At 45.7% G+C, this 16,896-nt stretch overlaps 1 protein-coding gene across 1 annotated transcript in view; it reads right to left on the bottom strand.

Moving 5' to 3' along the window:
• CTNNA1 (catenin alpha 1) overlaps positions 1–16,896 on the bottom strand; it is a 221,136-nt gene that overhangs the window by 150,774 nt on the left and 53,466 nt on the right. Inside the window, exons 4-6 of the mRNA XM_034780411.1 lie at positions 16,635–16,801; positions 15,270–15,389; positions 2,747–3,013 (exon numbers count right to left, since the gene is read on the bottom strand). Coding sequence (XP_034636302.1) covers positions 2,747–3,013; positions 15,270–15,389; positions 16,635–16,801 — 554 coding nt within the window. The remainder of the gene's footprint in view (positions 1–2,746; positions 3,014–15,269; positions 15,390–16,634; positions 16,802–16,896) is intronic.

The raw sequence follows: 16,896 nt of genomic DNA, 5'->3' as shown, positions 1-16,896 counted from the left end.
AAGCAAATCACTGGTTTATATTAATTGAGTCTTACTGCAACTCAGCTCATACTGAAAGAGTTAAGTCTGCAGCAGACAATGTAGGGTGGGTGGGGGGGGGGGGGGGGGGAGAAGAGGTTTGCCATTTTAGGTGCTTTAGAAAAAAAGTGTTGAAGCTTCTGAACTGACATACAGACAGTCAGTTCATAACATGGACTAAGCTCCAGGAGCACTCACTTCATGTAGCAGCCAGTTTTTCCCTCTACCAAGACACCACAGCTACTTATAGGAATTCTGAAGCACGTACGGTCTCTTTAGAGCACACTACAGCATTCTTCCTACACATTTATAGTGTTACTGCAAATCTGACCCATCGATACAAGCATTGACATGCTACTGATCTAATACGGCACTGGGGCCAGATATAGTTAATCAGCATTCTAGATATAATTTTAAATAAGTACCAAAAGATACCATAGTTCTAACACCACAGTAAGCCAGAAGCACAGTCTATACAACAAGAACTCTCTACTACTGTTAGCAGGAAATTACCTGGAGAGATGAAGGTCTGTATAAGTCAGGGATTCTCAAACTGGGGGGGTCGGGACCACTCAGGGGGTTGCGAGGTTATTACATGGGGGGGAAGGGGGTCATGAACTGTCAGCCTCCACCCCAAAACCCGCTTTGCCTCCAGCATTTATAATGGTATTAAATATATTTTAAAAAGTGTTAATTTATTAGGGGGTCACACTCAGAGGTTTGCTATGTGAAAGGGGTCACCAGTACAAAAGTTTAAGAACCACTGGTATAAATGAACACCTATTCTCTTTCTCCCCCTTCTTCTAGTCGGAAGTGAAGGCATGCAAAGGCCTTATTACAGCTATTCACACTGGCCTAATAGCAGCCACTGACTACACAGCAAGAGAAGACTCACTACCTGAAGTCTGAGGGCCAGAAAGCCCACCATGTAACACTTGAGCCACTTCTATTTAAATTAGCAGAAAAAAGAAAGTTAGGTACTTGGTCCTACTTAGAAACACCACATTAAACAATTTGAGCTAAATCAGCAAAGCCAAAGGCTGAACTACAGCGCAGTTCTACCATTACCATCTCCCCAAACCTACTCTTTAATATGGAATGCTTTTATTTAATAAAGCTTAATCATAAAATTGCCAATCTCATGTTAGCACCCAGAAGTGCCAGTCAAGACTGAGGATTCCATTAGGTTAAGTGTATAATGGAAGACAGAGTCCAGAAGAGGATACAACCTAAAACACCTGTCTGGAAATTTCTCTGATGCCTCTTTAACCATTGCTAACCTTGGTTCAGATGCACAAATGTTAGCAACATCGGGAACCTTAGTGTAGATGGCTGACTCTGGCAAGCCATTTTCAGGCACTATGTCAATTAAATGTACTCAGAGCAACTATAATCAATATGGGGCCAAAAGCAGCTGCTAGAGCCCAAAGTCTATATTAAGACTTCTAAATGTTGCAAACATTGGTTCAGCTGACCCACCCACAGGTGGAGTTTTCTGTACATATTCCCTACTGTAGGCAAAGCCTAGAGATTAAATGTATGGGAAAAAGAGATTTAATATACAAACAAAGTGAGCAAGGTGGCTGCCACATGTCTATTGCATATTTATATATGCATTTGTTTTAGATTAATTTGTTTTCCTTTTTTTGGAGGGGTATGAGAACAAATGTTCAGAGAGGACAATGGGTAAAGGAAAAAGAGGTAGGGCCAAAAAGGGGGAAGTAAAAGTTGCCAAAGTGAGGCAGGCTAGCTGAATAGTGGGAAGTGACAGAGACTTAAAAACAGCTGTATTAAATGTTTCCCAAAGTAGGTTTTTATGAAGTATATTACTAAAAACTTCTTTGTTATTCAAAGGTCTTTGTAGCTACAGAAACCAAGACCAAGGCTGCCATCAGTAATAGTTTTAAAGCTAATCTAGTATCCCAAATAATCTCTCTAATAAGCATGCAATAAAGTATGTGATTGAGGTGACCTCCATCTAGTAATACAAACAAACAAGTGCCAGTAAAAATACTTCATACTAAACGAGTTTCCAGTAAAATTTCATCCCAATGCACCCAAGTAGCACATCATGAGTCATATCGCTTGGACTTTTGGAACAGTAGTTTTCTACTAGTCTCTCAGAGCACTTGTGGCATACATCCCTCCTCCTTGAATAATCTCCAAACTGAATAATCCTCAAAGGTCACGATACTTACATTTTTCAGCACAGTGCTTGTGGCATTGTAGTGAGAGCCCATGCTATTAAGAGCACATTACTTATTACTACACTACAATAATGTATTAGATAGTAGAGAATATTTACTGTCATGCTATAGTGTATTAAATCATTAAAACTATATTGAATTTCAAAGTAATGACCAGAAGATATTGTGATTAAGTCTCTTATTTTGTTCGTACAAGGCTAGTTTGCTCTGAATTTGGCAATTCACAAATCTCCAGTCAGAATCAGTATGGCTCTTACGTGTATTTTACAGTCACCATAAATTCTAATTTTATTAATATCAATGTAAAGATTTTGATGATCACAAAAATAGGAGGTCTTCAGTACAAAGTGATCTTTCAGATAGCAATATATAGAGACTACTGTACTTTAATACTAACAGATTATCCTCCCTCAAAATACAATTTCATGGTTATCAAAGTTACTCCCATGAGCTTTTCTCGTCTTTAACTGATTTACAAGCAGATTTAAGCTATACTTTTTCGAAAGAGGTTCAATACTTACATCAAAGTTGTTAAGTGCATAAGCCAGCTCTCCCCCTCCACCCTGCTGTTGGGCAGCATCATCAGATGCTGTGGCTTGAGCTGCATTTGAGATGCCTGTAACTGCCTGCTGCAGTTGTTTGTAAATCAAGTCCCTGTTGGCTTTGTAAGCTGCTACATCTGGGTGCTGCAGACAGGCCTGAGAAGCAGTGTAAAGTATAGGAATGTTCTTCTGCAGAATTCCTCTAGCTGCAGCCATCTGATCACGATGGCCCACATCTTTCAATTCCTGCAAGGAAAACGTAATCAATATTGAAAGACATTTCTGATACTCAGTATCTACATACTTTCCCCTGAAGAGGCATAGAAGCATGATCTTTGCTTAACATGAGGTTACACCTCAGTTAAGCAACATTACTTCCCATGCATGCAGTTAATACAAAATTTGGCTACCTTTAGAATAGTTGCATAAAGACTGATGTTATGCAGCCGTTCATAATCCTGCTTTTTAAAATTACAAGCTAAGATATTTATTACTTGACATAAGAGCAGATAATTGTTTTCAATGCTGACTGACAGATATAGCAATTTCCTGCAATATCCTGAACAAACCTTACTGAATTAATTGTAAGTATCTTATGAATTCACTGTATTAAAAATGCAAGTATGTATGTATTATTGTGGGGTTGTATTTAACCTCTATGGAGAAGAGAGCACTAATGTCAACACTTGGAAGCACTGAGTTTCAAAAAACTTAAAATAATGGGTCAGGCAGGTGAGTGAGTTTCCAGGACAGTTGAGGAGAACACTAACTACCCACCTCTGAAATCAGCCTTTATCTGGCCGATTACCTATTCGCAGTCTCTGCAGAGCAAAGATGCAAAATGGGTTGGAGTGAGTCTCTAATTTATAGGAATGCTTGTTCTGAGCCAAGGCAGTCATGAACTTGTATCCACAGAAAACCCCTTGGTGAGGTTTGAAGGACTGTTCACCTGCTAGAGCCCTTGCTGGAACTGCTCTAGTAAACTTGTTAGCACGTGTGTAATTTAAAACAAAAAAAACAAACAAACAAAAAAAACCTCTATGTTTTCTATAAAACTGTAAAATACTTTTATCTTGAGAATAAATGCTTGCTTAGAGCTGTGTGATAACTTAACTGTAGCAGTTACACTGTTTGCTTCTCTCCTCAGAGGATATAAATCAGGCCTACTTTAGGCAGTCCAACTTTGCTGGGGAATTCACAGTGTAGACAGGGAACTGTGCAGCCTCGAAATACTCCTGTCAAAAAGGAGAGAGCTGCATCTCCCCACCAAAACAGGTAACTTGCTGGAGAGCAGAAGCCTAGAAGTGGGTGCCTCTGTAGGACCATAAGGGAAAAAATACAGGTGCAATTGCCCTGACCTATGATACTGACAATAGACCTGGACATCATCTGCCATATTGCATCAATTCCTAATGCTTAGGAAAGCAGATAAACTAACAGCAGGATGTAGTAGTTACAAAGGCACTGGTTTTGGATTGTTAAGTGGTAACAGGCTGGAGTGACAAATTTCATTTTGTTAACCTCACTCTACATTCAAATAATCGCATAGTATTTCCTCTTAAATCTTCAAAAAGAGGTAACATTTATTCTTTTAGATTAGTGGTAAGAGCCAAGCTAGTTTTTATTGCCAAGTGTGAGAGCTGACTAAATTCCAGATACTTTCCTTTCCCAAGATGTGGACACATTTATCTAATATCTTTCACACAATAGCAGTGTATAAGCACAGAAGTCAAATTATAAATCTGAATTTTCAGTGTCTCAAACATTTATTCAAAGGCCATAAAGCTCTCACCTTTTGGGTTTTTCATTTGTAATTTCAAGATGTTTTAAAGGATGGACACTTGGTTCTCGAAACATTTTTGCTGTACATGAGCTTAAATCTTTTAGAGCAGTAACAATAAGTTTTTGTAACAGCAGCTTACAGAATACAAAGTCTTCCACTCTAAGCCAAACATTGAGCCAAACACCTTAGCATTGTAGTTAAATATTTCCCTTCTCCCTCCCTTCCCTAATGCTGAAGTTCACTAAAGACTGCAGGGGGTAGGGGGGGAGGAAATCATAGTGAAAAGCCATGTTTTATTTGAATTAATCTAAATGTATGGCCAACTACATTCCAAGAAAATGAGACTGTACACTAGATATGGGAGTGCATTTTGCATTACATGTAACTGAGGAGAAAGATCACTAGCATACCAGTAATTGAAGCATTCTTTTCCAAAGGAAAGAAGTAAATAATGTTTTCACCCCTCAGCTCAGAGCGCTGAGAAAAACCAATGGAACATGAGAAAGGCATGTTTTCCTTCCATAAAAGGATACGTAACTCAGGCAATAATGCCTCACTCTTTCCTCTTGTGCATGTAGACTATGAAAGGGTCCCACTGCCATTGAATAAAATAAACAAACAATCCAGGATAGGGTCACACCATTTATTTAAAAAAACCACACACACACACACGTCCGTCAAGAATCCAAAGGTGCCATGCACATTTGTCAGGGACTATGGTTTAGGATCAGGTTCTATTTTTAAATTCTCGGGCTGTAGCAAAATCTATCAGATCATCTTTTGGTGTTTTCCTTTTATGCATGCACATAAGAAAGAATGGGAAGACTAATCAACTGTGAATTGTATTAAGGAGGAATGTACTTGACTACTCAAGAAATGCCCTGTGTTTTCTTCAGTCTCATTTAAGAAGTTGTTTTGGGCATTTAAAATCTTCCCTGGGTGTTCTAATATTGAGTCTCTCCTCTCCCACATTCAGTCATAGTCAATCCTGTCTGTCGCTCTAATCCAGTGGGTCTCAAAACTCTTTTTACTGGCAACTCCTTTCACATAGCAAGCCTCTGAGTGTGACCCCCCCCCCCCAAAATAAATTAAACACTTTTTTATATGTTTAACACCATTATAAATGCTGGAGGTAAGCGGGGTTTGGGGTGCAGGTGGAGAGCTTGCGACCCCCTGAGGGGGTCCCGACCCCCAGTTTGAGAACCCCTGCTCTAATCTTTGCAGATATTTAGGCCTTGCCTACAATTAAAAGGGGTTGCTGGTATAGCTATACCTCCAATGCCTCCTTAATGGAGACAGCTTTCTTTGGCTTAAGAATAGTTTAAGCCAGTTTCCTGAATGAATAAGCTACAAGACTTTTTGCTGGTATAACTGCATCTACACCAGGTCTTTTGTTGGCATAGTTATATTTCCTTAAAAACCAGAACCTTCCCCATTTAAGAGAAGTGCTGTACGAACACAGACTACCACTCCCCTGAAAGCTAAGCCATATCAGGGAAGCTAATAAAGAGATTACTAGCAATGAAGATAGAGGTCTGCAGAGTAAGAGTGAAAATTATTACTATTAGAAAGTATTAGACATAGACAGAGCTACAATGAATGGTAAGACAGATAACATACTACTCCTCTTCCCTAAAAGGACAAATACAGGGAAATAATCACTGCACTCCCGCTGTAAACAAGACAAAAAAACCTAGTGATTTTAGTAATAAGGCAGGTAGCTGCCATCAGCAGTCCGATAAGAAATAGTTTTTGTAGAACATTTTCCAGGCATTGGGCTGGAATGCATGCAGTGAGGGTGGGAAGTCTGCAACTGGAGTGGTTTTCCTCTTCTCTTTTAATGTTCAGGGAGGCAGCTGCATTCATTTTTTATTTTTCCCCATATATGGCAAAGGCACTCAGGGCACTGGATAGATGCTTTTTTAATGTCTACATACATTTAAATGAAACAGTCAGAGGCAGGAAGCTTTTCAATTTGCTGGAATAATAAGCAATTATGCCCAATATACTTTGTTAGCCTCATACAGAATTCATACATCTATTCCCCAAAACAGCTACTAAATTTTTTCTGAAAAGTTTATTATTAGTTTTACTAACACCTACAATTACAACTTCCCTTTCAACATTTATACTATATATCTTTGACTTAAGTAAATGCAGAGTACAAAGCAGTTCCTATCCTGGGCTCTACAGGTACAGGCCTTAAATCGATTTGTAACTCTTGACAAAGTCTCTCCCCAAACTAGAATAAAAAACCAAAAGATTAGGTAAATGGGCAGACTAGGGATGTAAAAGGTTAATCCCGGGACAGGCCACCCTGGCCGCCATACCCAGACGATATTTTTAATTGTTTAAATAGTTAACTTTTTAAACGGTATTTACATCCCTAAGGCCAGGTTATTTTGGACTAGGTACAGAGAAAGTGTGGTGGGCTCTAGCTCAAGCACCCTCACTGACTGTGGTGGTGGCAGCAGTATGGCAAAGGAAGGAAAACATCTCAGGTAGATCAGTCCCAAGCCATCATTTATTAGAGTTACCATGGCATCTAGGCAGCACCTCGCTCAAGAGGATGCATTTCTATGTTAGAAGCAAAAAAGACAGTTACTTACCTTTGTAACTGTTGTTCTTCGAGATGTTACACTCATATCCATTCCAATTAGGTGTGCACGTACCACGTGCACGATCGTCAGAAGATTTTTATCCTAGCAACACTCGGTGGGTTGGCTGAGGTGCCCCCTGGAGTGGCGTCCTTATGGCGCCGGATATATGCTCCGGCCGACCCAGCGCCCCCTCAGTTCCTTCTTGCCGGCTACTCCGACGGAGGGGGAAGAACGGGTTTGGAATGGATCTGAGCAACACATCTCGAAGAACAACAGTTACAAAGGTGAGTAACCATCTTTTCTTCTTCAAGTGCTTGCTCATACTGATTCCAATGAGGTGACTCCCAAGCCTTACCTAGGCGGTGGGGTCGGAGTGAGATGTCGCGGAGTGAAGGACCGCTGAACCAAATGCAGCATCACCCCTGGACTGCTGCACTATGGCATAGTGGGAAGCAAAGGTATGTACAGATGACCAAGTTGCTGCCCTACAGATCTCCTGTATGGGCATATGAGCCAGGAAGGCGGAGGACGAAGCTTGAGCCTGAGTGGAGCGGGCAGTAAGGTGCGTAGTTGGGACACCAGCCAAATCATAGCACGCACAGATGCATGATGTGATCCAGGACGAGATGCGCTGGGTGGAGACCGGAAGGGCCTTCATCTGGTCTGCCACAGCTACAAACAGCTGGGTCGTCCTCCTAAAAGGTTTCGTTCATTCGATGTAAAATGCAAGGGCCCTGCGAACGTCTAGGGAGTGCAGCTGTTCTCGTCAAGAAGCGTGCGGCTTCGGATAGAAGACCGTAAGGAAGATGTCTTGGTTGACATGAAAGGCAGACACCACCTTAGGAAGGAAGGCACGGTGTGGTCGCAGCTGTACCTCGTCCTTATGAAACACCATATACGGTGGGTCCGATGTGAGGGCTCGAAGCTCCGACATACGTCTCACCGAAATGATAGTGACAAGGAAAGCTGTTTTCCAGGAAAGGTACAGGAGCGAGCAAGTGGCCATCGGCTCGAACGGGACAACCGTGAGTCTGGACAGGACCAGGTTGAGGTTCCACACAGGGGCCGGGTGCCAAATTTGAAGGTACAGACATTCCAATCCCTTGAGGAACCTGCTGACCATGGGATTGGAGAAGACTGAGCACCCATTTTTGCCTGGGTGGAAGACCGAAATCGCTGCTAGGCGTACTCTGATGGATGAAACTGCCAGGCCCTGCTGTTAAGGACAAGAGGTCATCTAAGATGGTAGGTACTGGCACTTCCATAGAGGCAGTATTGCTCAGGGAACACTAGCAGGAGAAACGCTTCCACTTGGCCATATATATGTGGACCTAGTAGAGGGCTTTCTGCTACTCAAAAGTACGTGCTGCACTGAGCAGGAGCAACGTAGCTCAGATTGAGTTAGCCATGTAGCATCAATGGCATGAGATGGAGGGATTGCAGGTCTGGATGACAGAGTCGGCCGTGTTCCTGAGCGATCAGGTCCGGTCACAACAGAAGTGGAAATGGAGTGGTCACCGACAGATCGAGGATAGTGGTATACCAATGCTGCCTGGGCCACACCGGGGCGATCAAGATTAAGTGGACCTTGTCTCTGTGCAACTTGAGAAGGACCTTATGGACCAACGGAAATGAAGGAAAGGCGTAGTACAGGTGGCCTTTCCACAGCATCAGAAAGGCGTCCGATAGAGAACCCGGAGAGCGCCCCGGAGAGAGCAGAACACCTGGCACTTCGGATTCTTGCGAGAGGCGAAAAAGGTCTATGTGGGGAAACCACCACTTCCAGAAAACAGAATGGATAACGTCCGGGCGAATCCACCACTCGTGAGCCAGAAAGGATCTGCCAAGGTGTTTTGGACTCCTGGGAGAAACGACGCCACCAGGTCGATCAAGTGGGCTATGCAGAATTCCCACAGGCAAATGGCTTCCTGACAGAGGGGGGACAATCACGCTCCCCCTTGTTTGTTGATGTAAAACATGGCCGTTGTGTTGTCTGAAAACTGCAACACAACGGCCCTGAAGGTATTTGCAGAACACCTGACACGCCAGGTGTACTGCTCTCAGTTCCCATATGTTGATGTGCAGGGATCTCTCGTGTGGACTAAAGGCCCTGTGTGTGAAGGTCCGCGAGGTGAGCGCCCCAGCCCAGAGATGAGGCGTCCATGGTTAGAACCAGGGAGGGCTGCGGGGCATGGAACGACATCCCTTCGCATACCGAGGTGGAGTTCAGCCACCAGTCCAGTGAGTTTAAGATTTCTAGTGGTACGGTGACAACTGTGCCCATGCTGTCCCAGCCTGGGCGGTATACGGTTGACAGCCAGGCCTGAAGCGGACAAGGCGCAGTCTGGCGTGTCTGGTTACGAAGGTACAAGGCGCCATGTGACTCAGGAGACCGAGGCATGTCCATGCTGTTGAGGTCAGGAAGCTCTCGAGGCCATGGATAATGCTCGCCATGGATGGAAAGCAGGCGTGCGGTAGGCACGCATGGGCGAGATTTGAATCCAGGACTGCTCCGATGAAGTCTACTCTTTGGGTTGGCTGCAAAGTGGACTTTTCAACATTGAACAGCAGGCCCAGCTGTCTGAACAAGCTCATGGTGAACTGAACATGAGATTGCACCTGGAGCGACCCCGAATGAGCCAGTCATTGAGGTATGTAAACACTTGATCCCATGTCGACGGAGTGAGGCAACCACAACGGCCACACACGTTGTAAAGATCCTTGGTTCCATGGATAGGCCAAAAGGGAAGGACGGTAAATTGGAAGTGCTGTTGGTTGACCACAAAGCGAAGGAAGCGCCTGTGCAGCGGGTAAATCTCTATGTGGAAGTACGCGTCCTTCTTGTCAAGGGCGGCATACCAGTCTCCAGGGAAGGAATAATGGTCCTCAGGGAAACCATGTGGAACTTCCCAACTTTACCATGAATTTGTTGAGTCCGTGCAGGTCCAGAATGGGTCGTAGCCCCCACTTTGCCTTGGGGATTAGAAAGTAGCGGAAGTAAAACCCCTTGCCCCTCAGTTCCTTTGGAATCTCCTTTATAGCGTTGATAGTTAGGAGCGTTTGCACCTCCTGTATGAGTCGCCGCTCGTGAGAGGGGTCCCTGAAGAGGGACGGGGAGGGAGGGTGGGAAAGGGGAGGACAAAACAAATGGAAGGCGGTATCCACTTTCCACCATACGTAAGACCCAACGGTCTGACATTATGCGGGACCACGCAGGGAGGAAATAGGAGAGCCGGATGGTGAAAGGTGGGGAAGGATCCTGTAAGGAGACTGGTGCTCCGCCCTCGGGCACACCTTCAAAAAAGTTTTGTTTGGACCCAGACGATGGTTTGGGGGGACCCTGGTTCTGGCCCGTATGAGGACCAGATTGTTTCTTCCTACCACCCCGGCCGTGTCTTCTAGAGAAGTCCTGTCTCGGCCAGGGGCTAGGGTAGGTGCGCTGTGGTTGGGGTCGGAAGGGCCTACGTTGCATCACCGGAGTATGCATGCCCAATGAACGCATGATGGCCCGGTTATCCTTCAGATTCCGGAATGAGTTTTGTCTGAAAATAGACCATGGCCATCAAAGGGCAGGTCCTGAATAGTTTGCTGCAGTTCTGGTGGGAGACCGGAGACCTGCAGCCACAAAATGTGGCGCATAGCTACGCCCGAGGCTAGAGTCCTAGCCGCTGAGTCTGACGCATCTATTGAGGCCTGCAAAGATGTCCTGGCTACTTTCTTGCCCGCCTCTAGTAAGGCCCCGAACTCCTCCCTGGACTCCTGAGGAATAAGCTATTTGAACTTTCTCGAGTTCCAGGTATTATAATTATAGCGACTCAAGAGGGCCTGCCGTTTAGCCACTCTGAGTTGTAGGCCACCAGTAGAATATATCTTGCGCCCAAACAAATCCAGGCATCTAGCGTCCTTGGATTTAGGAGCAGGAGCTTATTGGCCGTATCTTTCCCTCTCATTAACAGACTGTACAATGAGGGAGCACAGTTGGGGGTGAATATACAAATACTTCTTCTCCACTCCCTTGGCAGTGGGAGGAATGGATGCTGGAGATTGCCAGATCGTATTGGCATTAGCCTGGATGGTCCGAATAAACGGCAAAGCTATACATGTTCGGGTATCGGCAGATAAAATGTCCACTACCGGATCCTCGATCTCCACCACCTCCTCCACCTGGAGGTCCATGTTCTGTGCCACCCTGCGAAGCAAGTCTTGGTGTGCACGGAGGTCTATAGGTGGGGGGCCAGAGGAGGACGTACCCGCTACCGCCTCGTCAGGCGAAGAGGAGGAGGAAATGCCAGGGACTAACGGGTCCTGGGGCAAGTCTTGCTGGGGGGGGGGGGGGGGGGGGGGGAGGGGGCCGGGCGGCCCAGGTCCACCCTGCTAGGGGCATGGGCCTGAGGCGGGGGGAGGGCCGTCGCCTCAGAGCCCCCCCCCCGGGGGGGGCCCTGACTGACGCTGGCTTCCAGGACCCAGGGTTCCGAGTGGGCAGAGCGAGAAGCCCCCGAGGGGACACCTTGGGCCTGATGGTATGCCCAAAGTGTCCAAAAGGACCATTGTGGGGGTCCCTGAGCAGGATCCTGCCCCTCATGGTGCCATTGGCTAGCAACATCCACGTCTTGGTCATGGTAGCCACTTTTCTGCTTGGGATGACCTCGAGTTGGGGCAGGATGGCCACGGTGGAGCCAATCGCTCATGCTGGGTCGCACTGTCCCGCATGGTCACCCCGCGCTGCGGAGATGGGGTTCGGCACCACTGTCTTGAGCGGTACCACGACCTGGATCGGGACCGACGGTCGTATCAGTGCCGGGAGGCAGATCTGGATCTTGATGAAGATCTACGGGCAGAGCGGTGCCAGGATCAACTCAGAGTAGATGGGCGCCGGGAGCTGGACCGGTACCGACCGTAATGGGAAGATGATCTTCGTGAGGCAGAGCGGCGCCACAAGTGCGACCGGCGCCGAGATAGTGATCGGTGCTGGGACTGTGAACAGTGCAGTGGACGAGACCAGTGTCTGGATCAGGACCAGGACAGGGACTGGGAACCGGATCGGTGCCGTCCCGTCTCACTCTGCAACGGAGGGTGCATCATGGAGGCTTCCCTTTCGAGGGAACAGCCTGCAACGGTGGCACCGAAGGTTTCAACAGTCCCGGCTCGGTGAGCGCAATCAGATCGCGTGCCGTGGAGAAAGTCTTTGGGGTGGAAGGTAGGCTGAGCTCAACCGCGGTACACAATGGGGAGCTTACGTGCACCGGACTCAACGGCGCTTGTGGTGCCAGAATCAACGGTGCCAGAGTTGGAGCCTTCGCGAGGCAGTCCAGCACGGGACATTGCTCCGAGCAAGGCACAGGCTGTGCCGGCAACTTCACAGGAGTGCTTGTGCTGCTTCTTGGGTCCCAGAGACAGCAAGTGATGCCGCACTGGCGGTGCCGGAGACATCCGGTGCCGGGCCACGGAGCTGTTGCTTCCGGTGCCAGAGGCGCGCTTCGGACCGACGGGGTCAGCACCGGGTCTCGACGTGGAACCGAGGACATTGGGCTAAGTGCCGCTTCCATAAGGAGCTGCTTCAAGCGAATGTCCCACTCCTTTTTAGTCCAAGGCTTGAATGCCTTACAAATACGGCACTTATCTGATTGATGGGATTCCCCCAGGCACTTCAAACAGGAGTCATGGGGGTTTCCCTTAGGCACTGGCTTAAGGCAGGCCAAGCACGGTTTGAAACCCGGAGACCTAGGCATGAGCCCAGGTACTGGGAGGGAGGGAAGGGGAGACGCCTCTTACCCCCAAATTGCTATGTACACTAACAACAATAACTACAACTAGAAACTACTAACAACTACTCTATAAAAACTATCTACAAGTATAAACGAGCTAAGAACTAGGGAAGTGGAGATCAGCTAAGCTGCGCTCCATAGTTCCAACTACCGTCATGGGCAGTAAGAAGGAACTGAGGGGGCGCTGGGTCGGCCAGAGCATATATCCGGCGCCATAAGGGCGCCATTCCAGGGGGCGCCTCAGCCAACTCACTGAGCGTTGCTAGGGTAAAAATCTTCCGACAATCGTGCACACGGCGCGCGCGCACCTAATTGGAATCGATATGAACAAGCATTTGAAGAACTTTAAAATTCTAAAAGCCGGTACAGACCAGCTTCAGTTTCCACCCTGATTTAAAGGGTTGTCCCATGTAGACAATGTTGCAGGAATCTGGGCTTGAGGCGATAGTAGCAAGGTCTGCATCTGAAAGAATCTCCAAACCAGAGTGAAGAGGTAATAAAATCTTTACACTGCTACCAAGTGATTGCTTAACAGCATTTTCTGGATTGCTACCTTTAATACTTGATGGGCACAAACAAAACAATGAGAGGAGGAAGATAATGCTTGATGTATGCTCTGGCAACCACTTCACCTCAGTTTTATTTAGTCTGAGCTTTCACCAGCCACCTCTCATCCATGCCTCGTTTCATCTGGACACTAAGCCAGTAGCTACAATTTACAGCTAATTTGGATTTAACTACACCTGCATGAGTTTTCCCAAACAAATACTCTTTTTGGAGTAGGACCATTATAAATAGGAGGTCCAATACTTGTGAGCATCTTTCATACGAGGAACTTAATGCAGTTTATGAAAGGCAAAACATACTAAATCAATGAAGCTAGCTACCAATTAGGTACTACTTTCAGTGGAAGAAATTAAAACAGTGATCAGCCTCATATCACAGTTTCTATTCCCAGCTCTGCCACTATCTTGTTAAGTTTAGAGTCCCACAGCTCTAGTCACATCATGCTCAGAGGGACAATAAGCACTTGACAGAGAAATATTAAGTTTAATAGTGATACCTTACAGCAAAGAGGAAGGCGAAGTAAACATGCCAAGCAGAAATTTAAGAGGGATGGATAATACTGAAGCCAAGAGACCTATAACTAAGCGGAGGAGGCATGATGAGCACAAACACTGCTCTTGTGGCAGAAGACAAACATTTCACATAGCAGATCATGTAGCAACACAAACCCCCACCTATCTCACTTGCATATTTATTATAATAAATATACACACTGTTTTCAGGCAAAATGTCTTGCACTTCACTAATTACATTTTTAAAATAGGCATTATCCAATTGTCTATTCATATAAAGGAAGCTAGAATAAGAGTGTGTCAGTGATATGCTAGAAGTTTTACTTCATACAAATAGCACGAACATTAATGAAATAGTTAATTTAGAAAGACCACACCATTTCAAACTGATAAGACTATTCACCCATCTTTACTTTTCAATGTAACTGACATTTATTTATCTATAGGAATGAGTCATGACAGCAAAAGCATTAAGCATATCAAAATCGACACACATTTAAGATCAAGCCAGAGTTCACCAAGTTAGTCAGAGGTACAGATATTGACTACCCCTCCCCCCAAAAAGTCCTTTAAAGGAGGCTGCATAGAAAATAGTGGAGAGATTGCCGAAGCGTTTATTTGCTCAAGGTAATGAGACAATCCAAAACAAACACCCTAAATAAATGCAAATACCCAATATTAATGCAACACTGTGGTTTAGACTATACACTCAGAAACTCAGTGTTATTACTTATCAGGAAACATAATTCTACTCCCTTACTTATATGTATTGTTTTGTACAGAAGTACCAAAATGTTAAGGCATTAAGATTGTGCAATGTTGCCAAGTTACAGTTGCTGTGGGAACCATACATTTGCATCTCTCAACTTAAATTTAAAATCAAGTCCCTAACACTGGAAGTGGGGGTTGGAGGGGGAGAGACCACAAGCAGGGGAAAAAATGTTGCATTAGTGCCTGTTCCATTAAAAATAAATGTATTCGTCTATAAATTCATTATAATAAGTACTATACTACATCTGAACAGAGTTATTACTAGAATGCAGATTCAATTTTTGAACACTGTGGGTGCATTGCATAGCAACCAACAGAACATGCAATGTTTATTAGTAATGCCTTGGGCTTAGAAGTCATGCAGAGGGGCCCAGTCATGTTTCCGAAAGGTGGTTTTGTTTTGTTCTTTTTTTTGTTTGTTTGTTTGTTTGTTTTTTTGTGGGGGTGGGTGGGAAAGAGAGCTAAGACACTGAAGACCAAACAAAAAAAGTACTGTTACTGTACCTGCTGTCTTTTGGCTGCCATTATATTAAGCTTATCCACTTCTGGTTTGAGCGCTTTGTATTGTATTCCTAAATCCTGTTCAGTACCAGCATTTTTTAATTTCAGGATACCTTCTTCCACCTACAAGAGAGTGTAGATATTTTTACCATCCAGCGTACAATTTGCAGAAAAATCCAAGACATTTTATAGCTCACTTTAACAAGCAGTTATTTTTTAAACTTCAGGTATACTGTATATACTCGATCATAAGCCGGTTCATTTATAAGCTGCCCCTCCCCCCCCAAGATAGGTAAGTAAAAATGGGAAATTTGTATAACCCGTTTATAAGCCGACCCTATAATTCAGGGGTCAGCAAACTTTGGCTCCTGGGCCACCAGGATAAACCGCTGTTGAGCCAATATGGTTAGGTTTACCTCCGTGCCTGCGGACGCTCGAGATAAACAGTGTCCTGGCGCACCAGCTGCTTACCCTGATGGGCCGGGACAGCAACTGGTGGGGAAATTTTGGGGGGCGGGGGGGAGGGAGAGGAGCTGGGAGTCAGGGGAGTAACCCTTGTGATCACCCCCCACATGACCCTACCTCTAGCCCAGGATCCCCACACTCTCCCCATCCCATCCCTTCCCACCTTCTCTGGGAGGATGTCTCTGGCCTGGCTGGAGCTGCTCCGGCAGGCTGGGCAACGCGGCCGCAGCCTGCTCTGGCGGGCCAGACCAGGAGGCACGGCCACAGCATGCTCCAGCGGGCCAGGCGGTGCGGCCACAGCCTGCTCTAGGGGGCGGGGCCAAGCAGCATGGCTGCAGCTGCTTCGGAGGATGGGGGGAGAGCAGTGTGGCCAGAAGCAGAGAGACTCTGGCCCCGCCTCTTCCCTTCTGCCTCTGCTGCCTCTCCTTGCTCCCGCTGTTGGGGGAAGGGGCTGTGTCCCACCTCTCCCTCTCTATACCCGTTCATAAGCCGACCCCCTTCTCTGGTGCTTCCTTTTACTAAAAAAATTCGGCTTATGAACAAGTTTATATGGTGCTTGAAAGCTAGTAGATTAAGTTGGGGCAGCTTTTTCTAATAGGTTTTTCCTCCAAGTAACATGCTTCCACATATTTTTCTGTATTTAAAAAGGCAATTCCAGAGCCCAGTATGATAAAGCAACATTAACACTATCATGTACATATGGTATTATGGGTCGGCACACCCATTAAAACACAGACCCAGTTTGCACTGGGAGCAACAGACTTGGGAGCAGAAGAACAGACTAGTTGTAGGGACAATACACACACACACACACACAAAAAAGACAGCTTGTCAGAATAAGCCTAACATACGCTGGACGATGGAAAATGAAATACTGAGTTATAGATGAAAAACCACACTTACAACTTTAAGCTGAACAAGTAGCTTGTAGACATCCGCCATGTCAGCCAAGATAAGTAGCCGGGTAACAGCAGACAGGAGAGCACGAGCTGCTCGTACCATGTTCCCACGTTTCACTGAGGAGCAGGGGTCATCTGCAAACTCTCCTGAGGCACTCTTCATTGAGTCACCTGCACAAATATCAGCAAGAATGTCTTTTCTCAGGTTTAGAATGTTACATACTTCATTTCAGAATTACACTTTGAAAGATAAGGAATTTATCTGA

The sequence above is a fragment of the Trachemys scripta genome, chromosome 8, assembly GCF_013100865.1.
Source record: "Trachemys scripta elegans isolate TJP31775 chromosome 8, CAS_Tse_1.0, whole genome shotgun sequence".
NCBI lineage: Eukaryota > Metazoa > Chordata > Testudines > Emydidae > Trachemys > Trachemys scripta.
The sequence above is the reverse complement of the archived record's forward strand: the minus strand, read 5'-3'. Positions and strand labels throughout refer to the sequence as shown.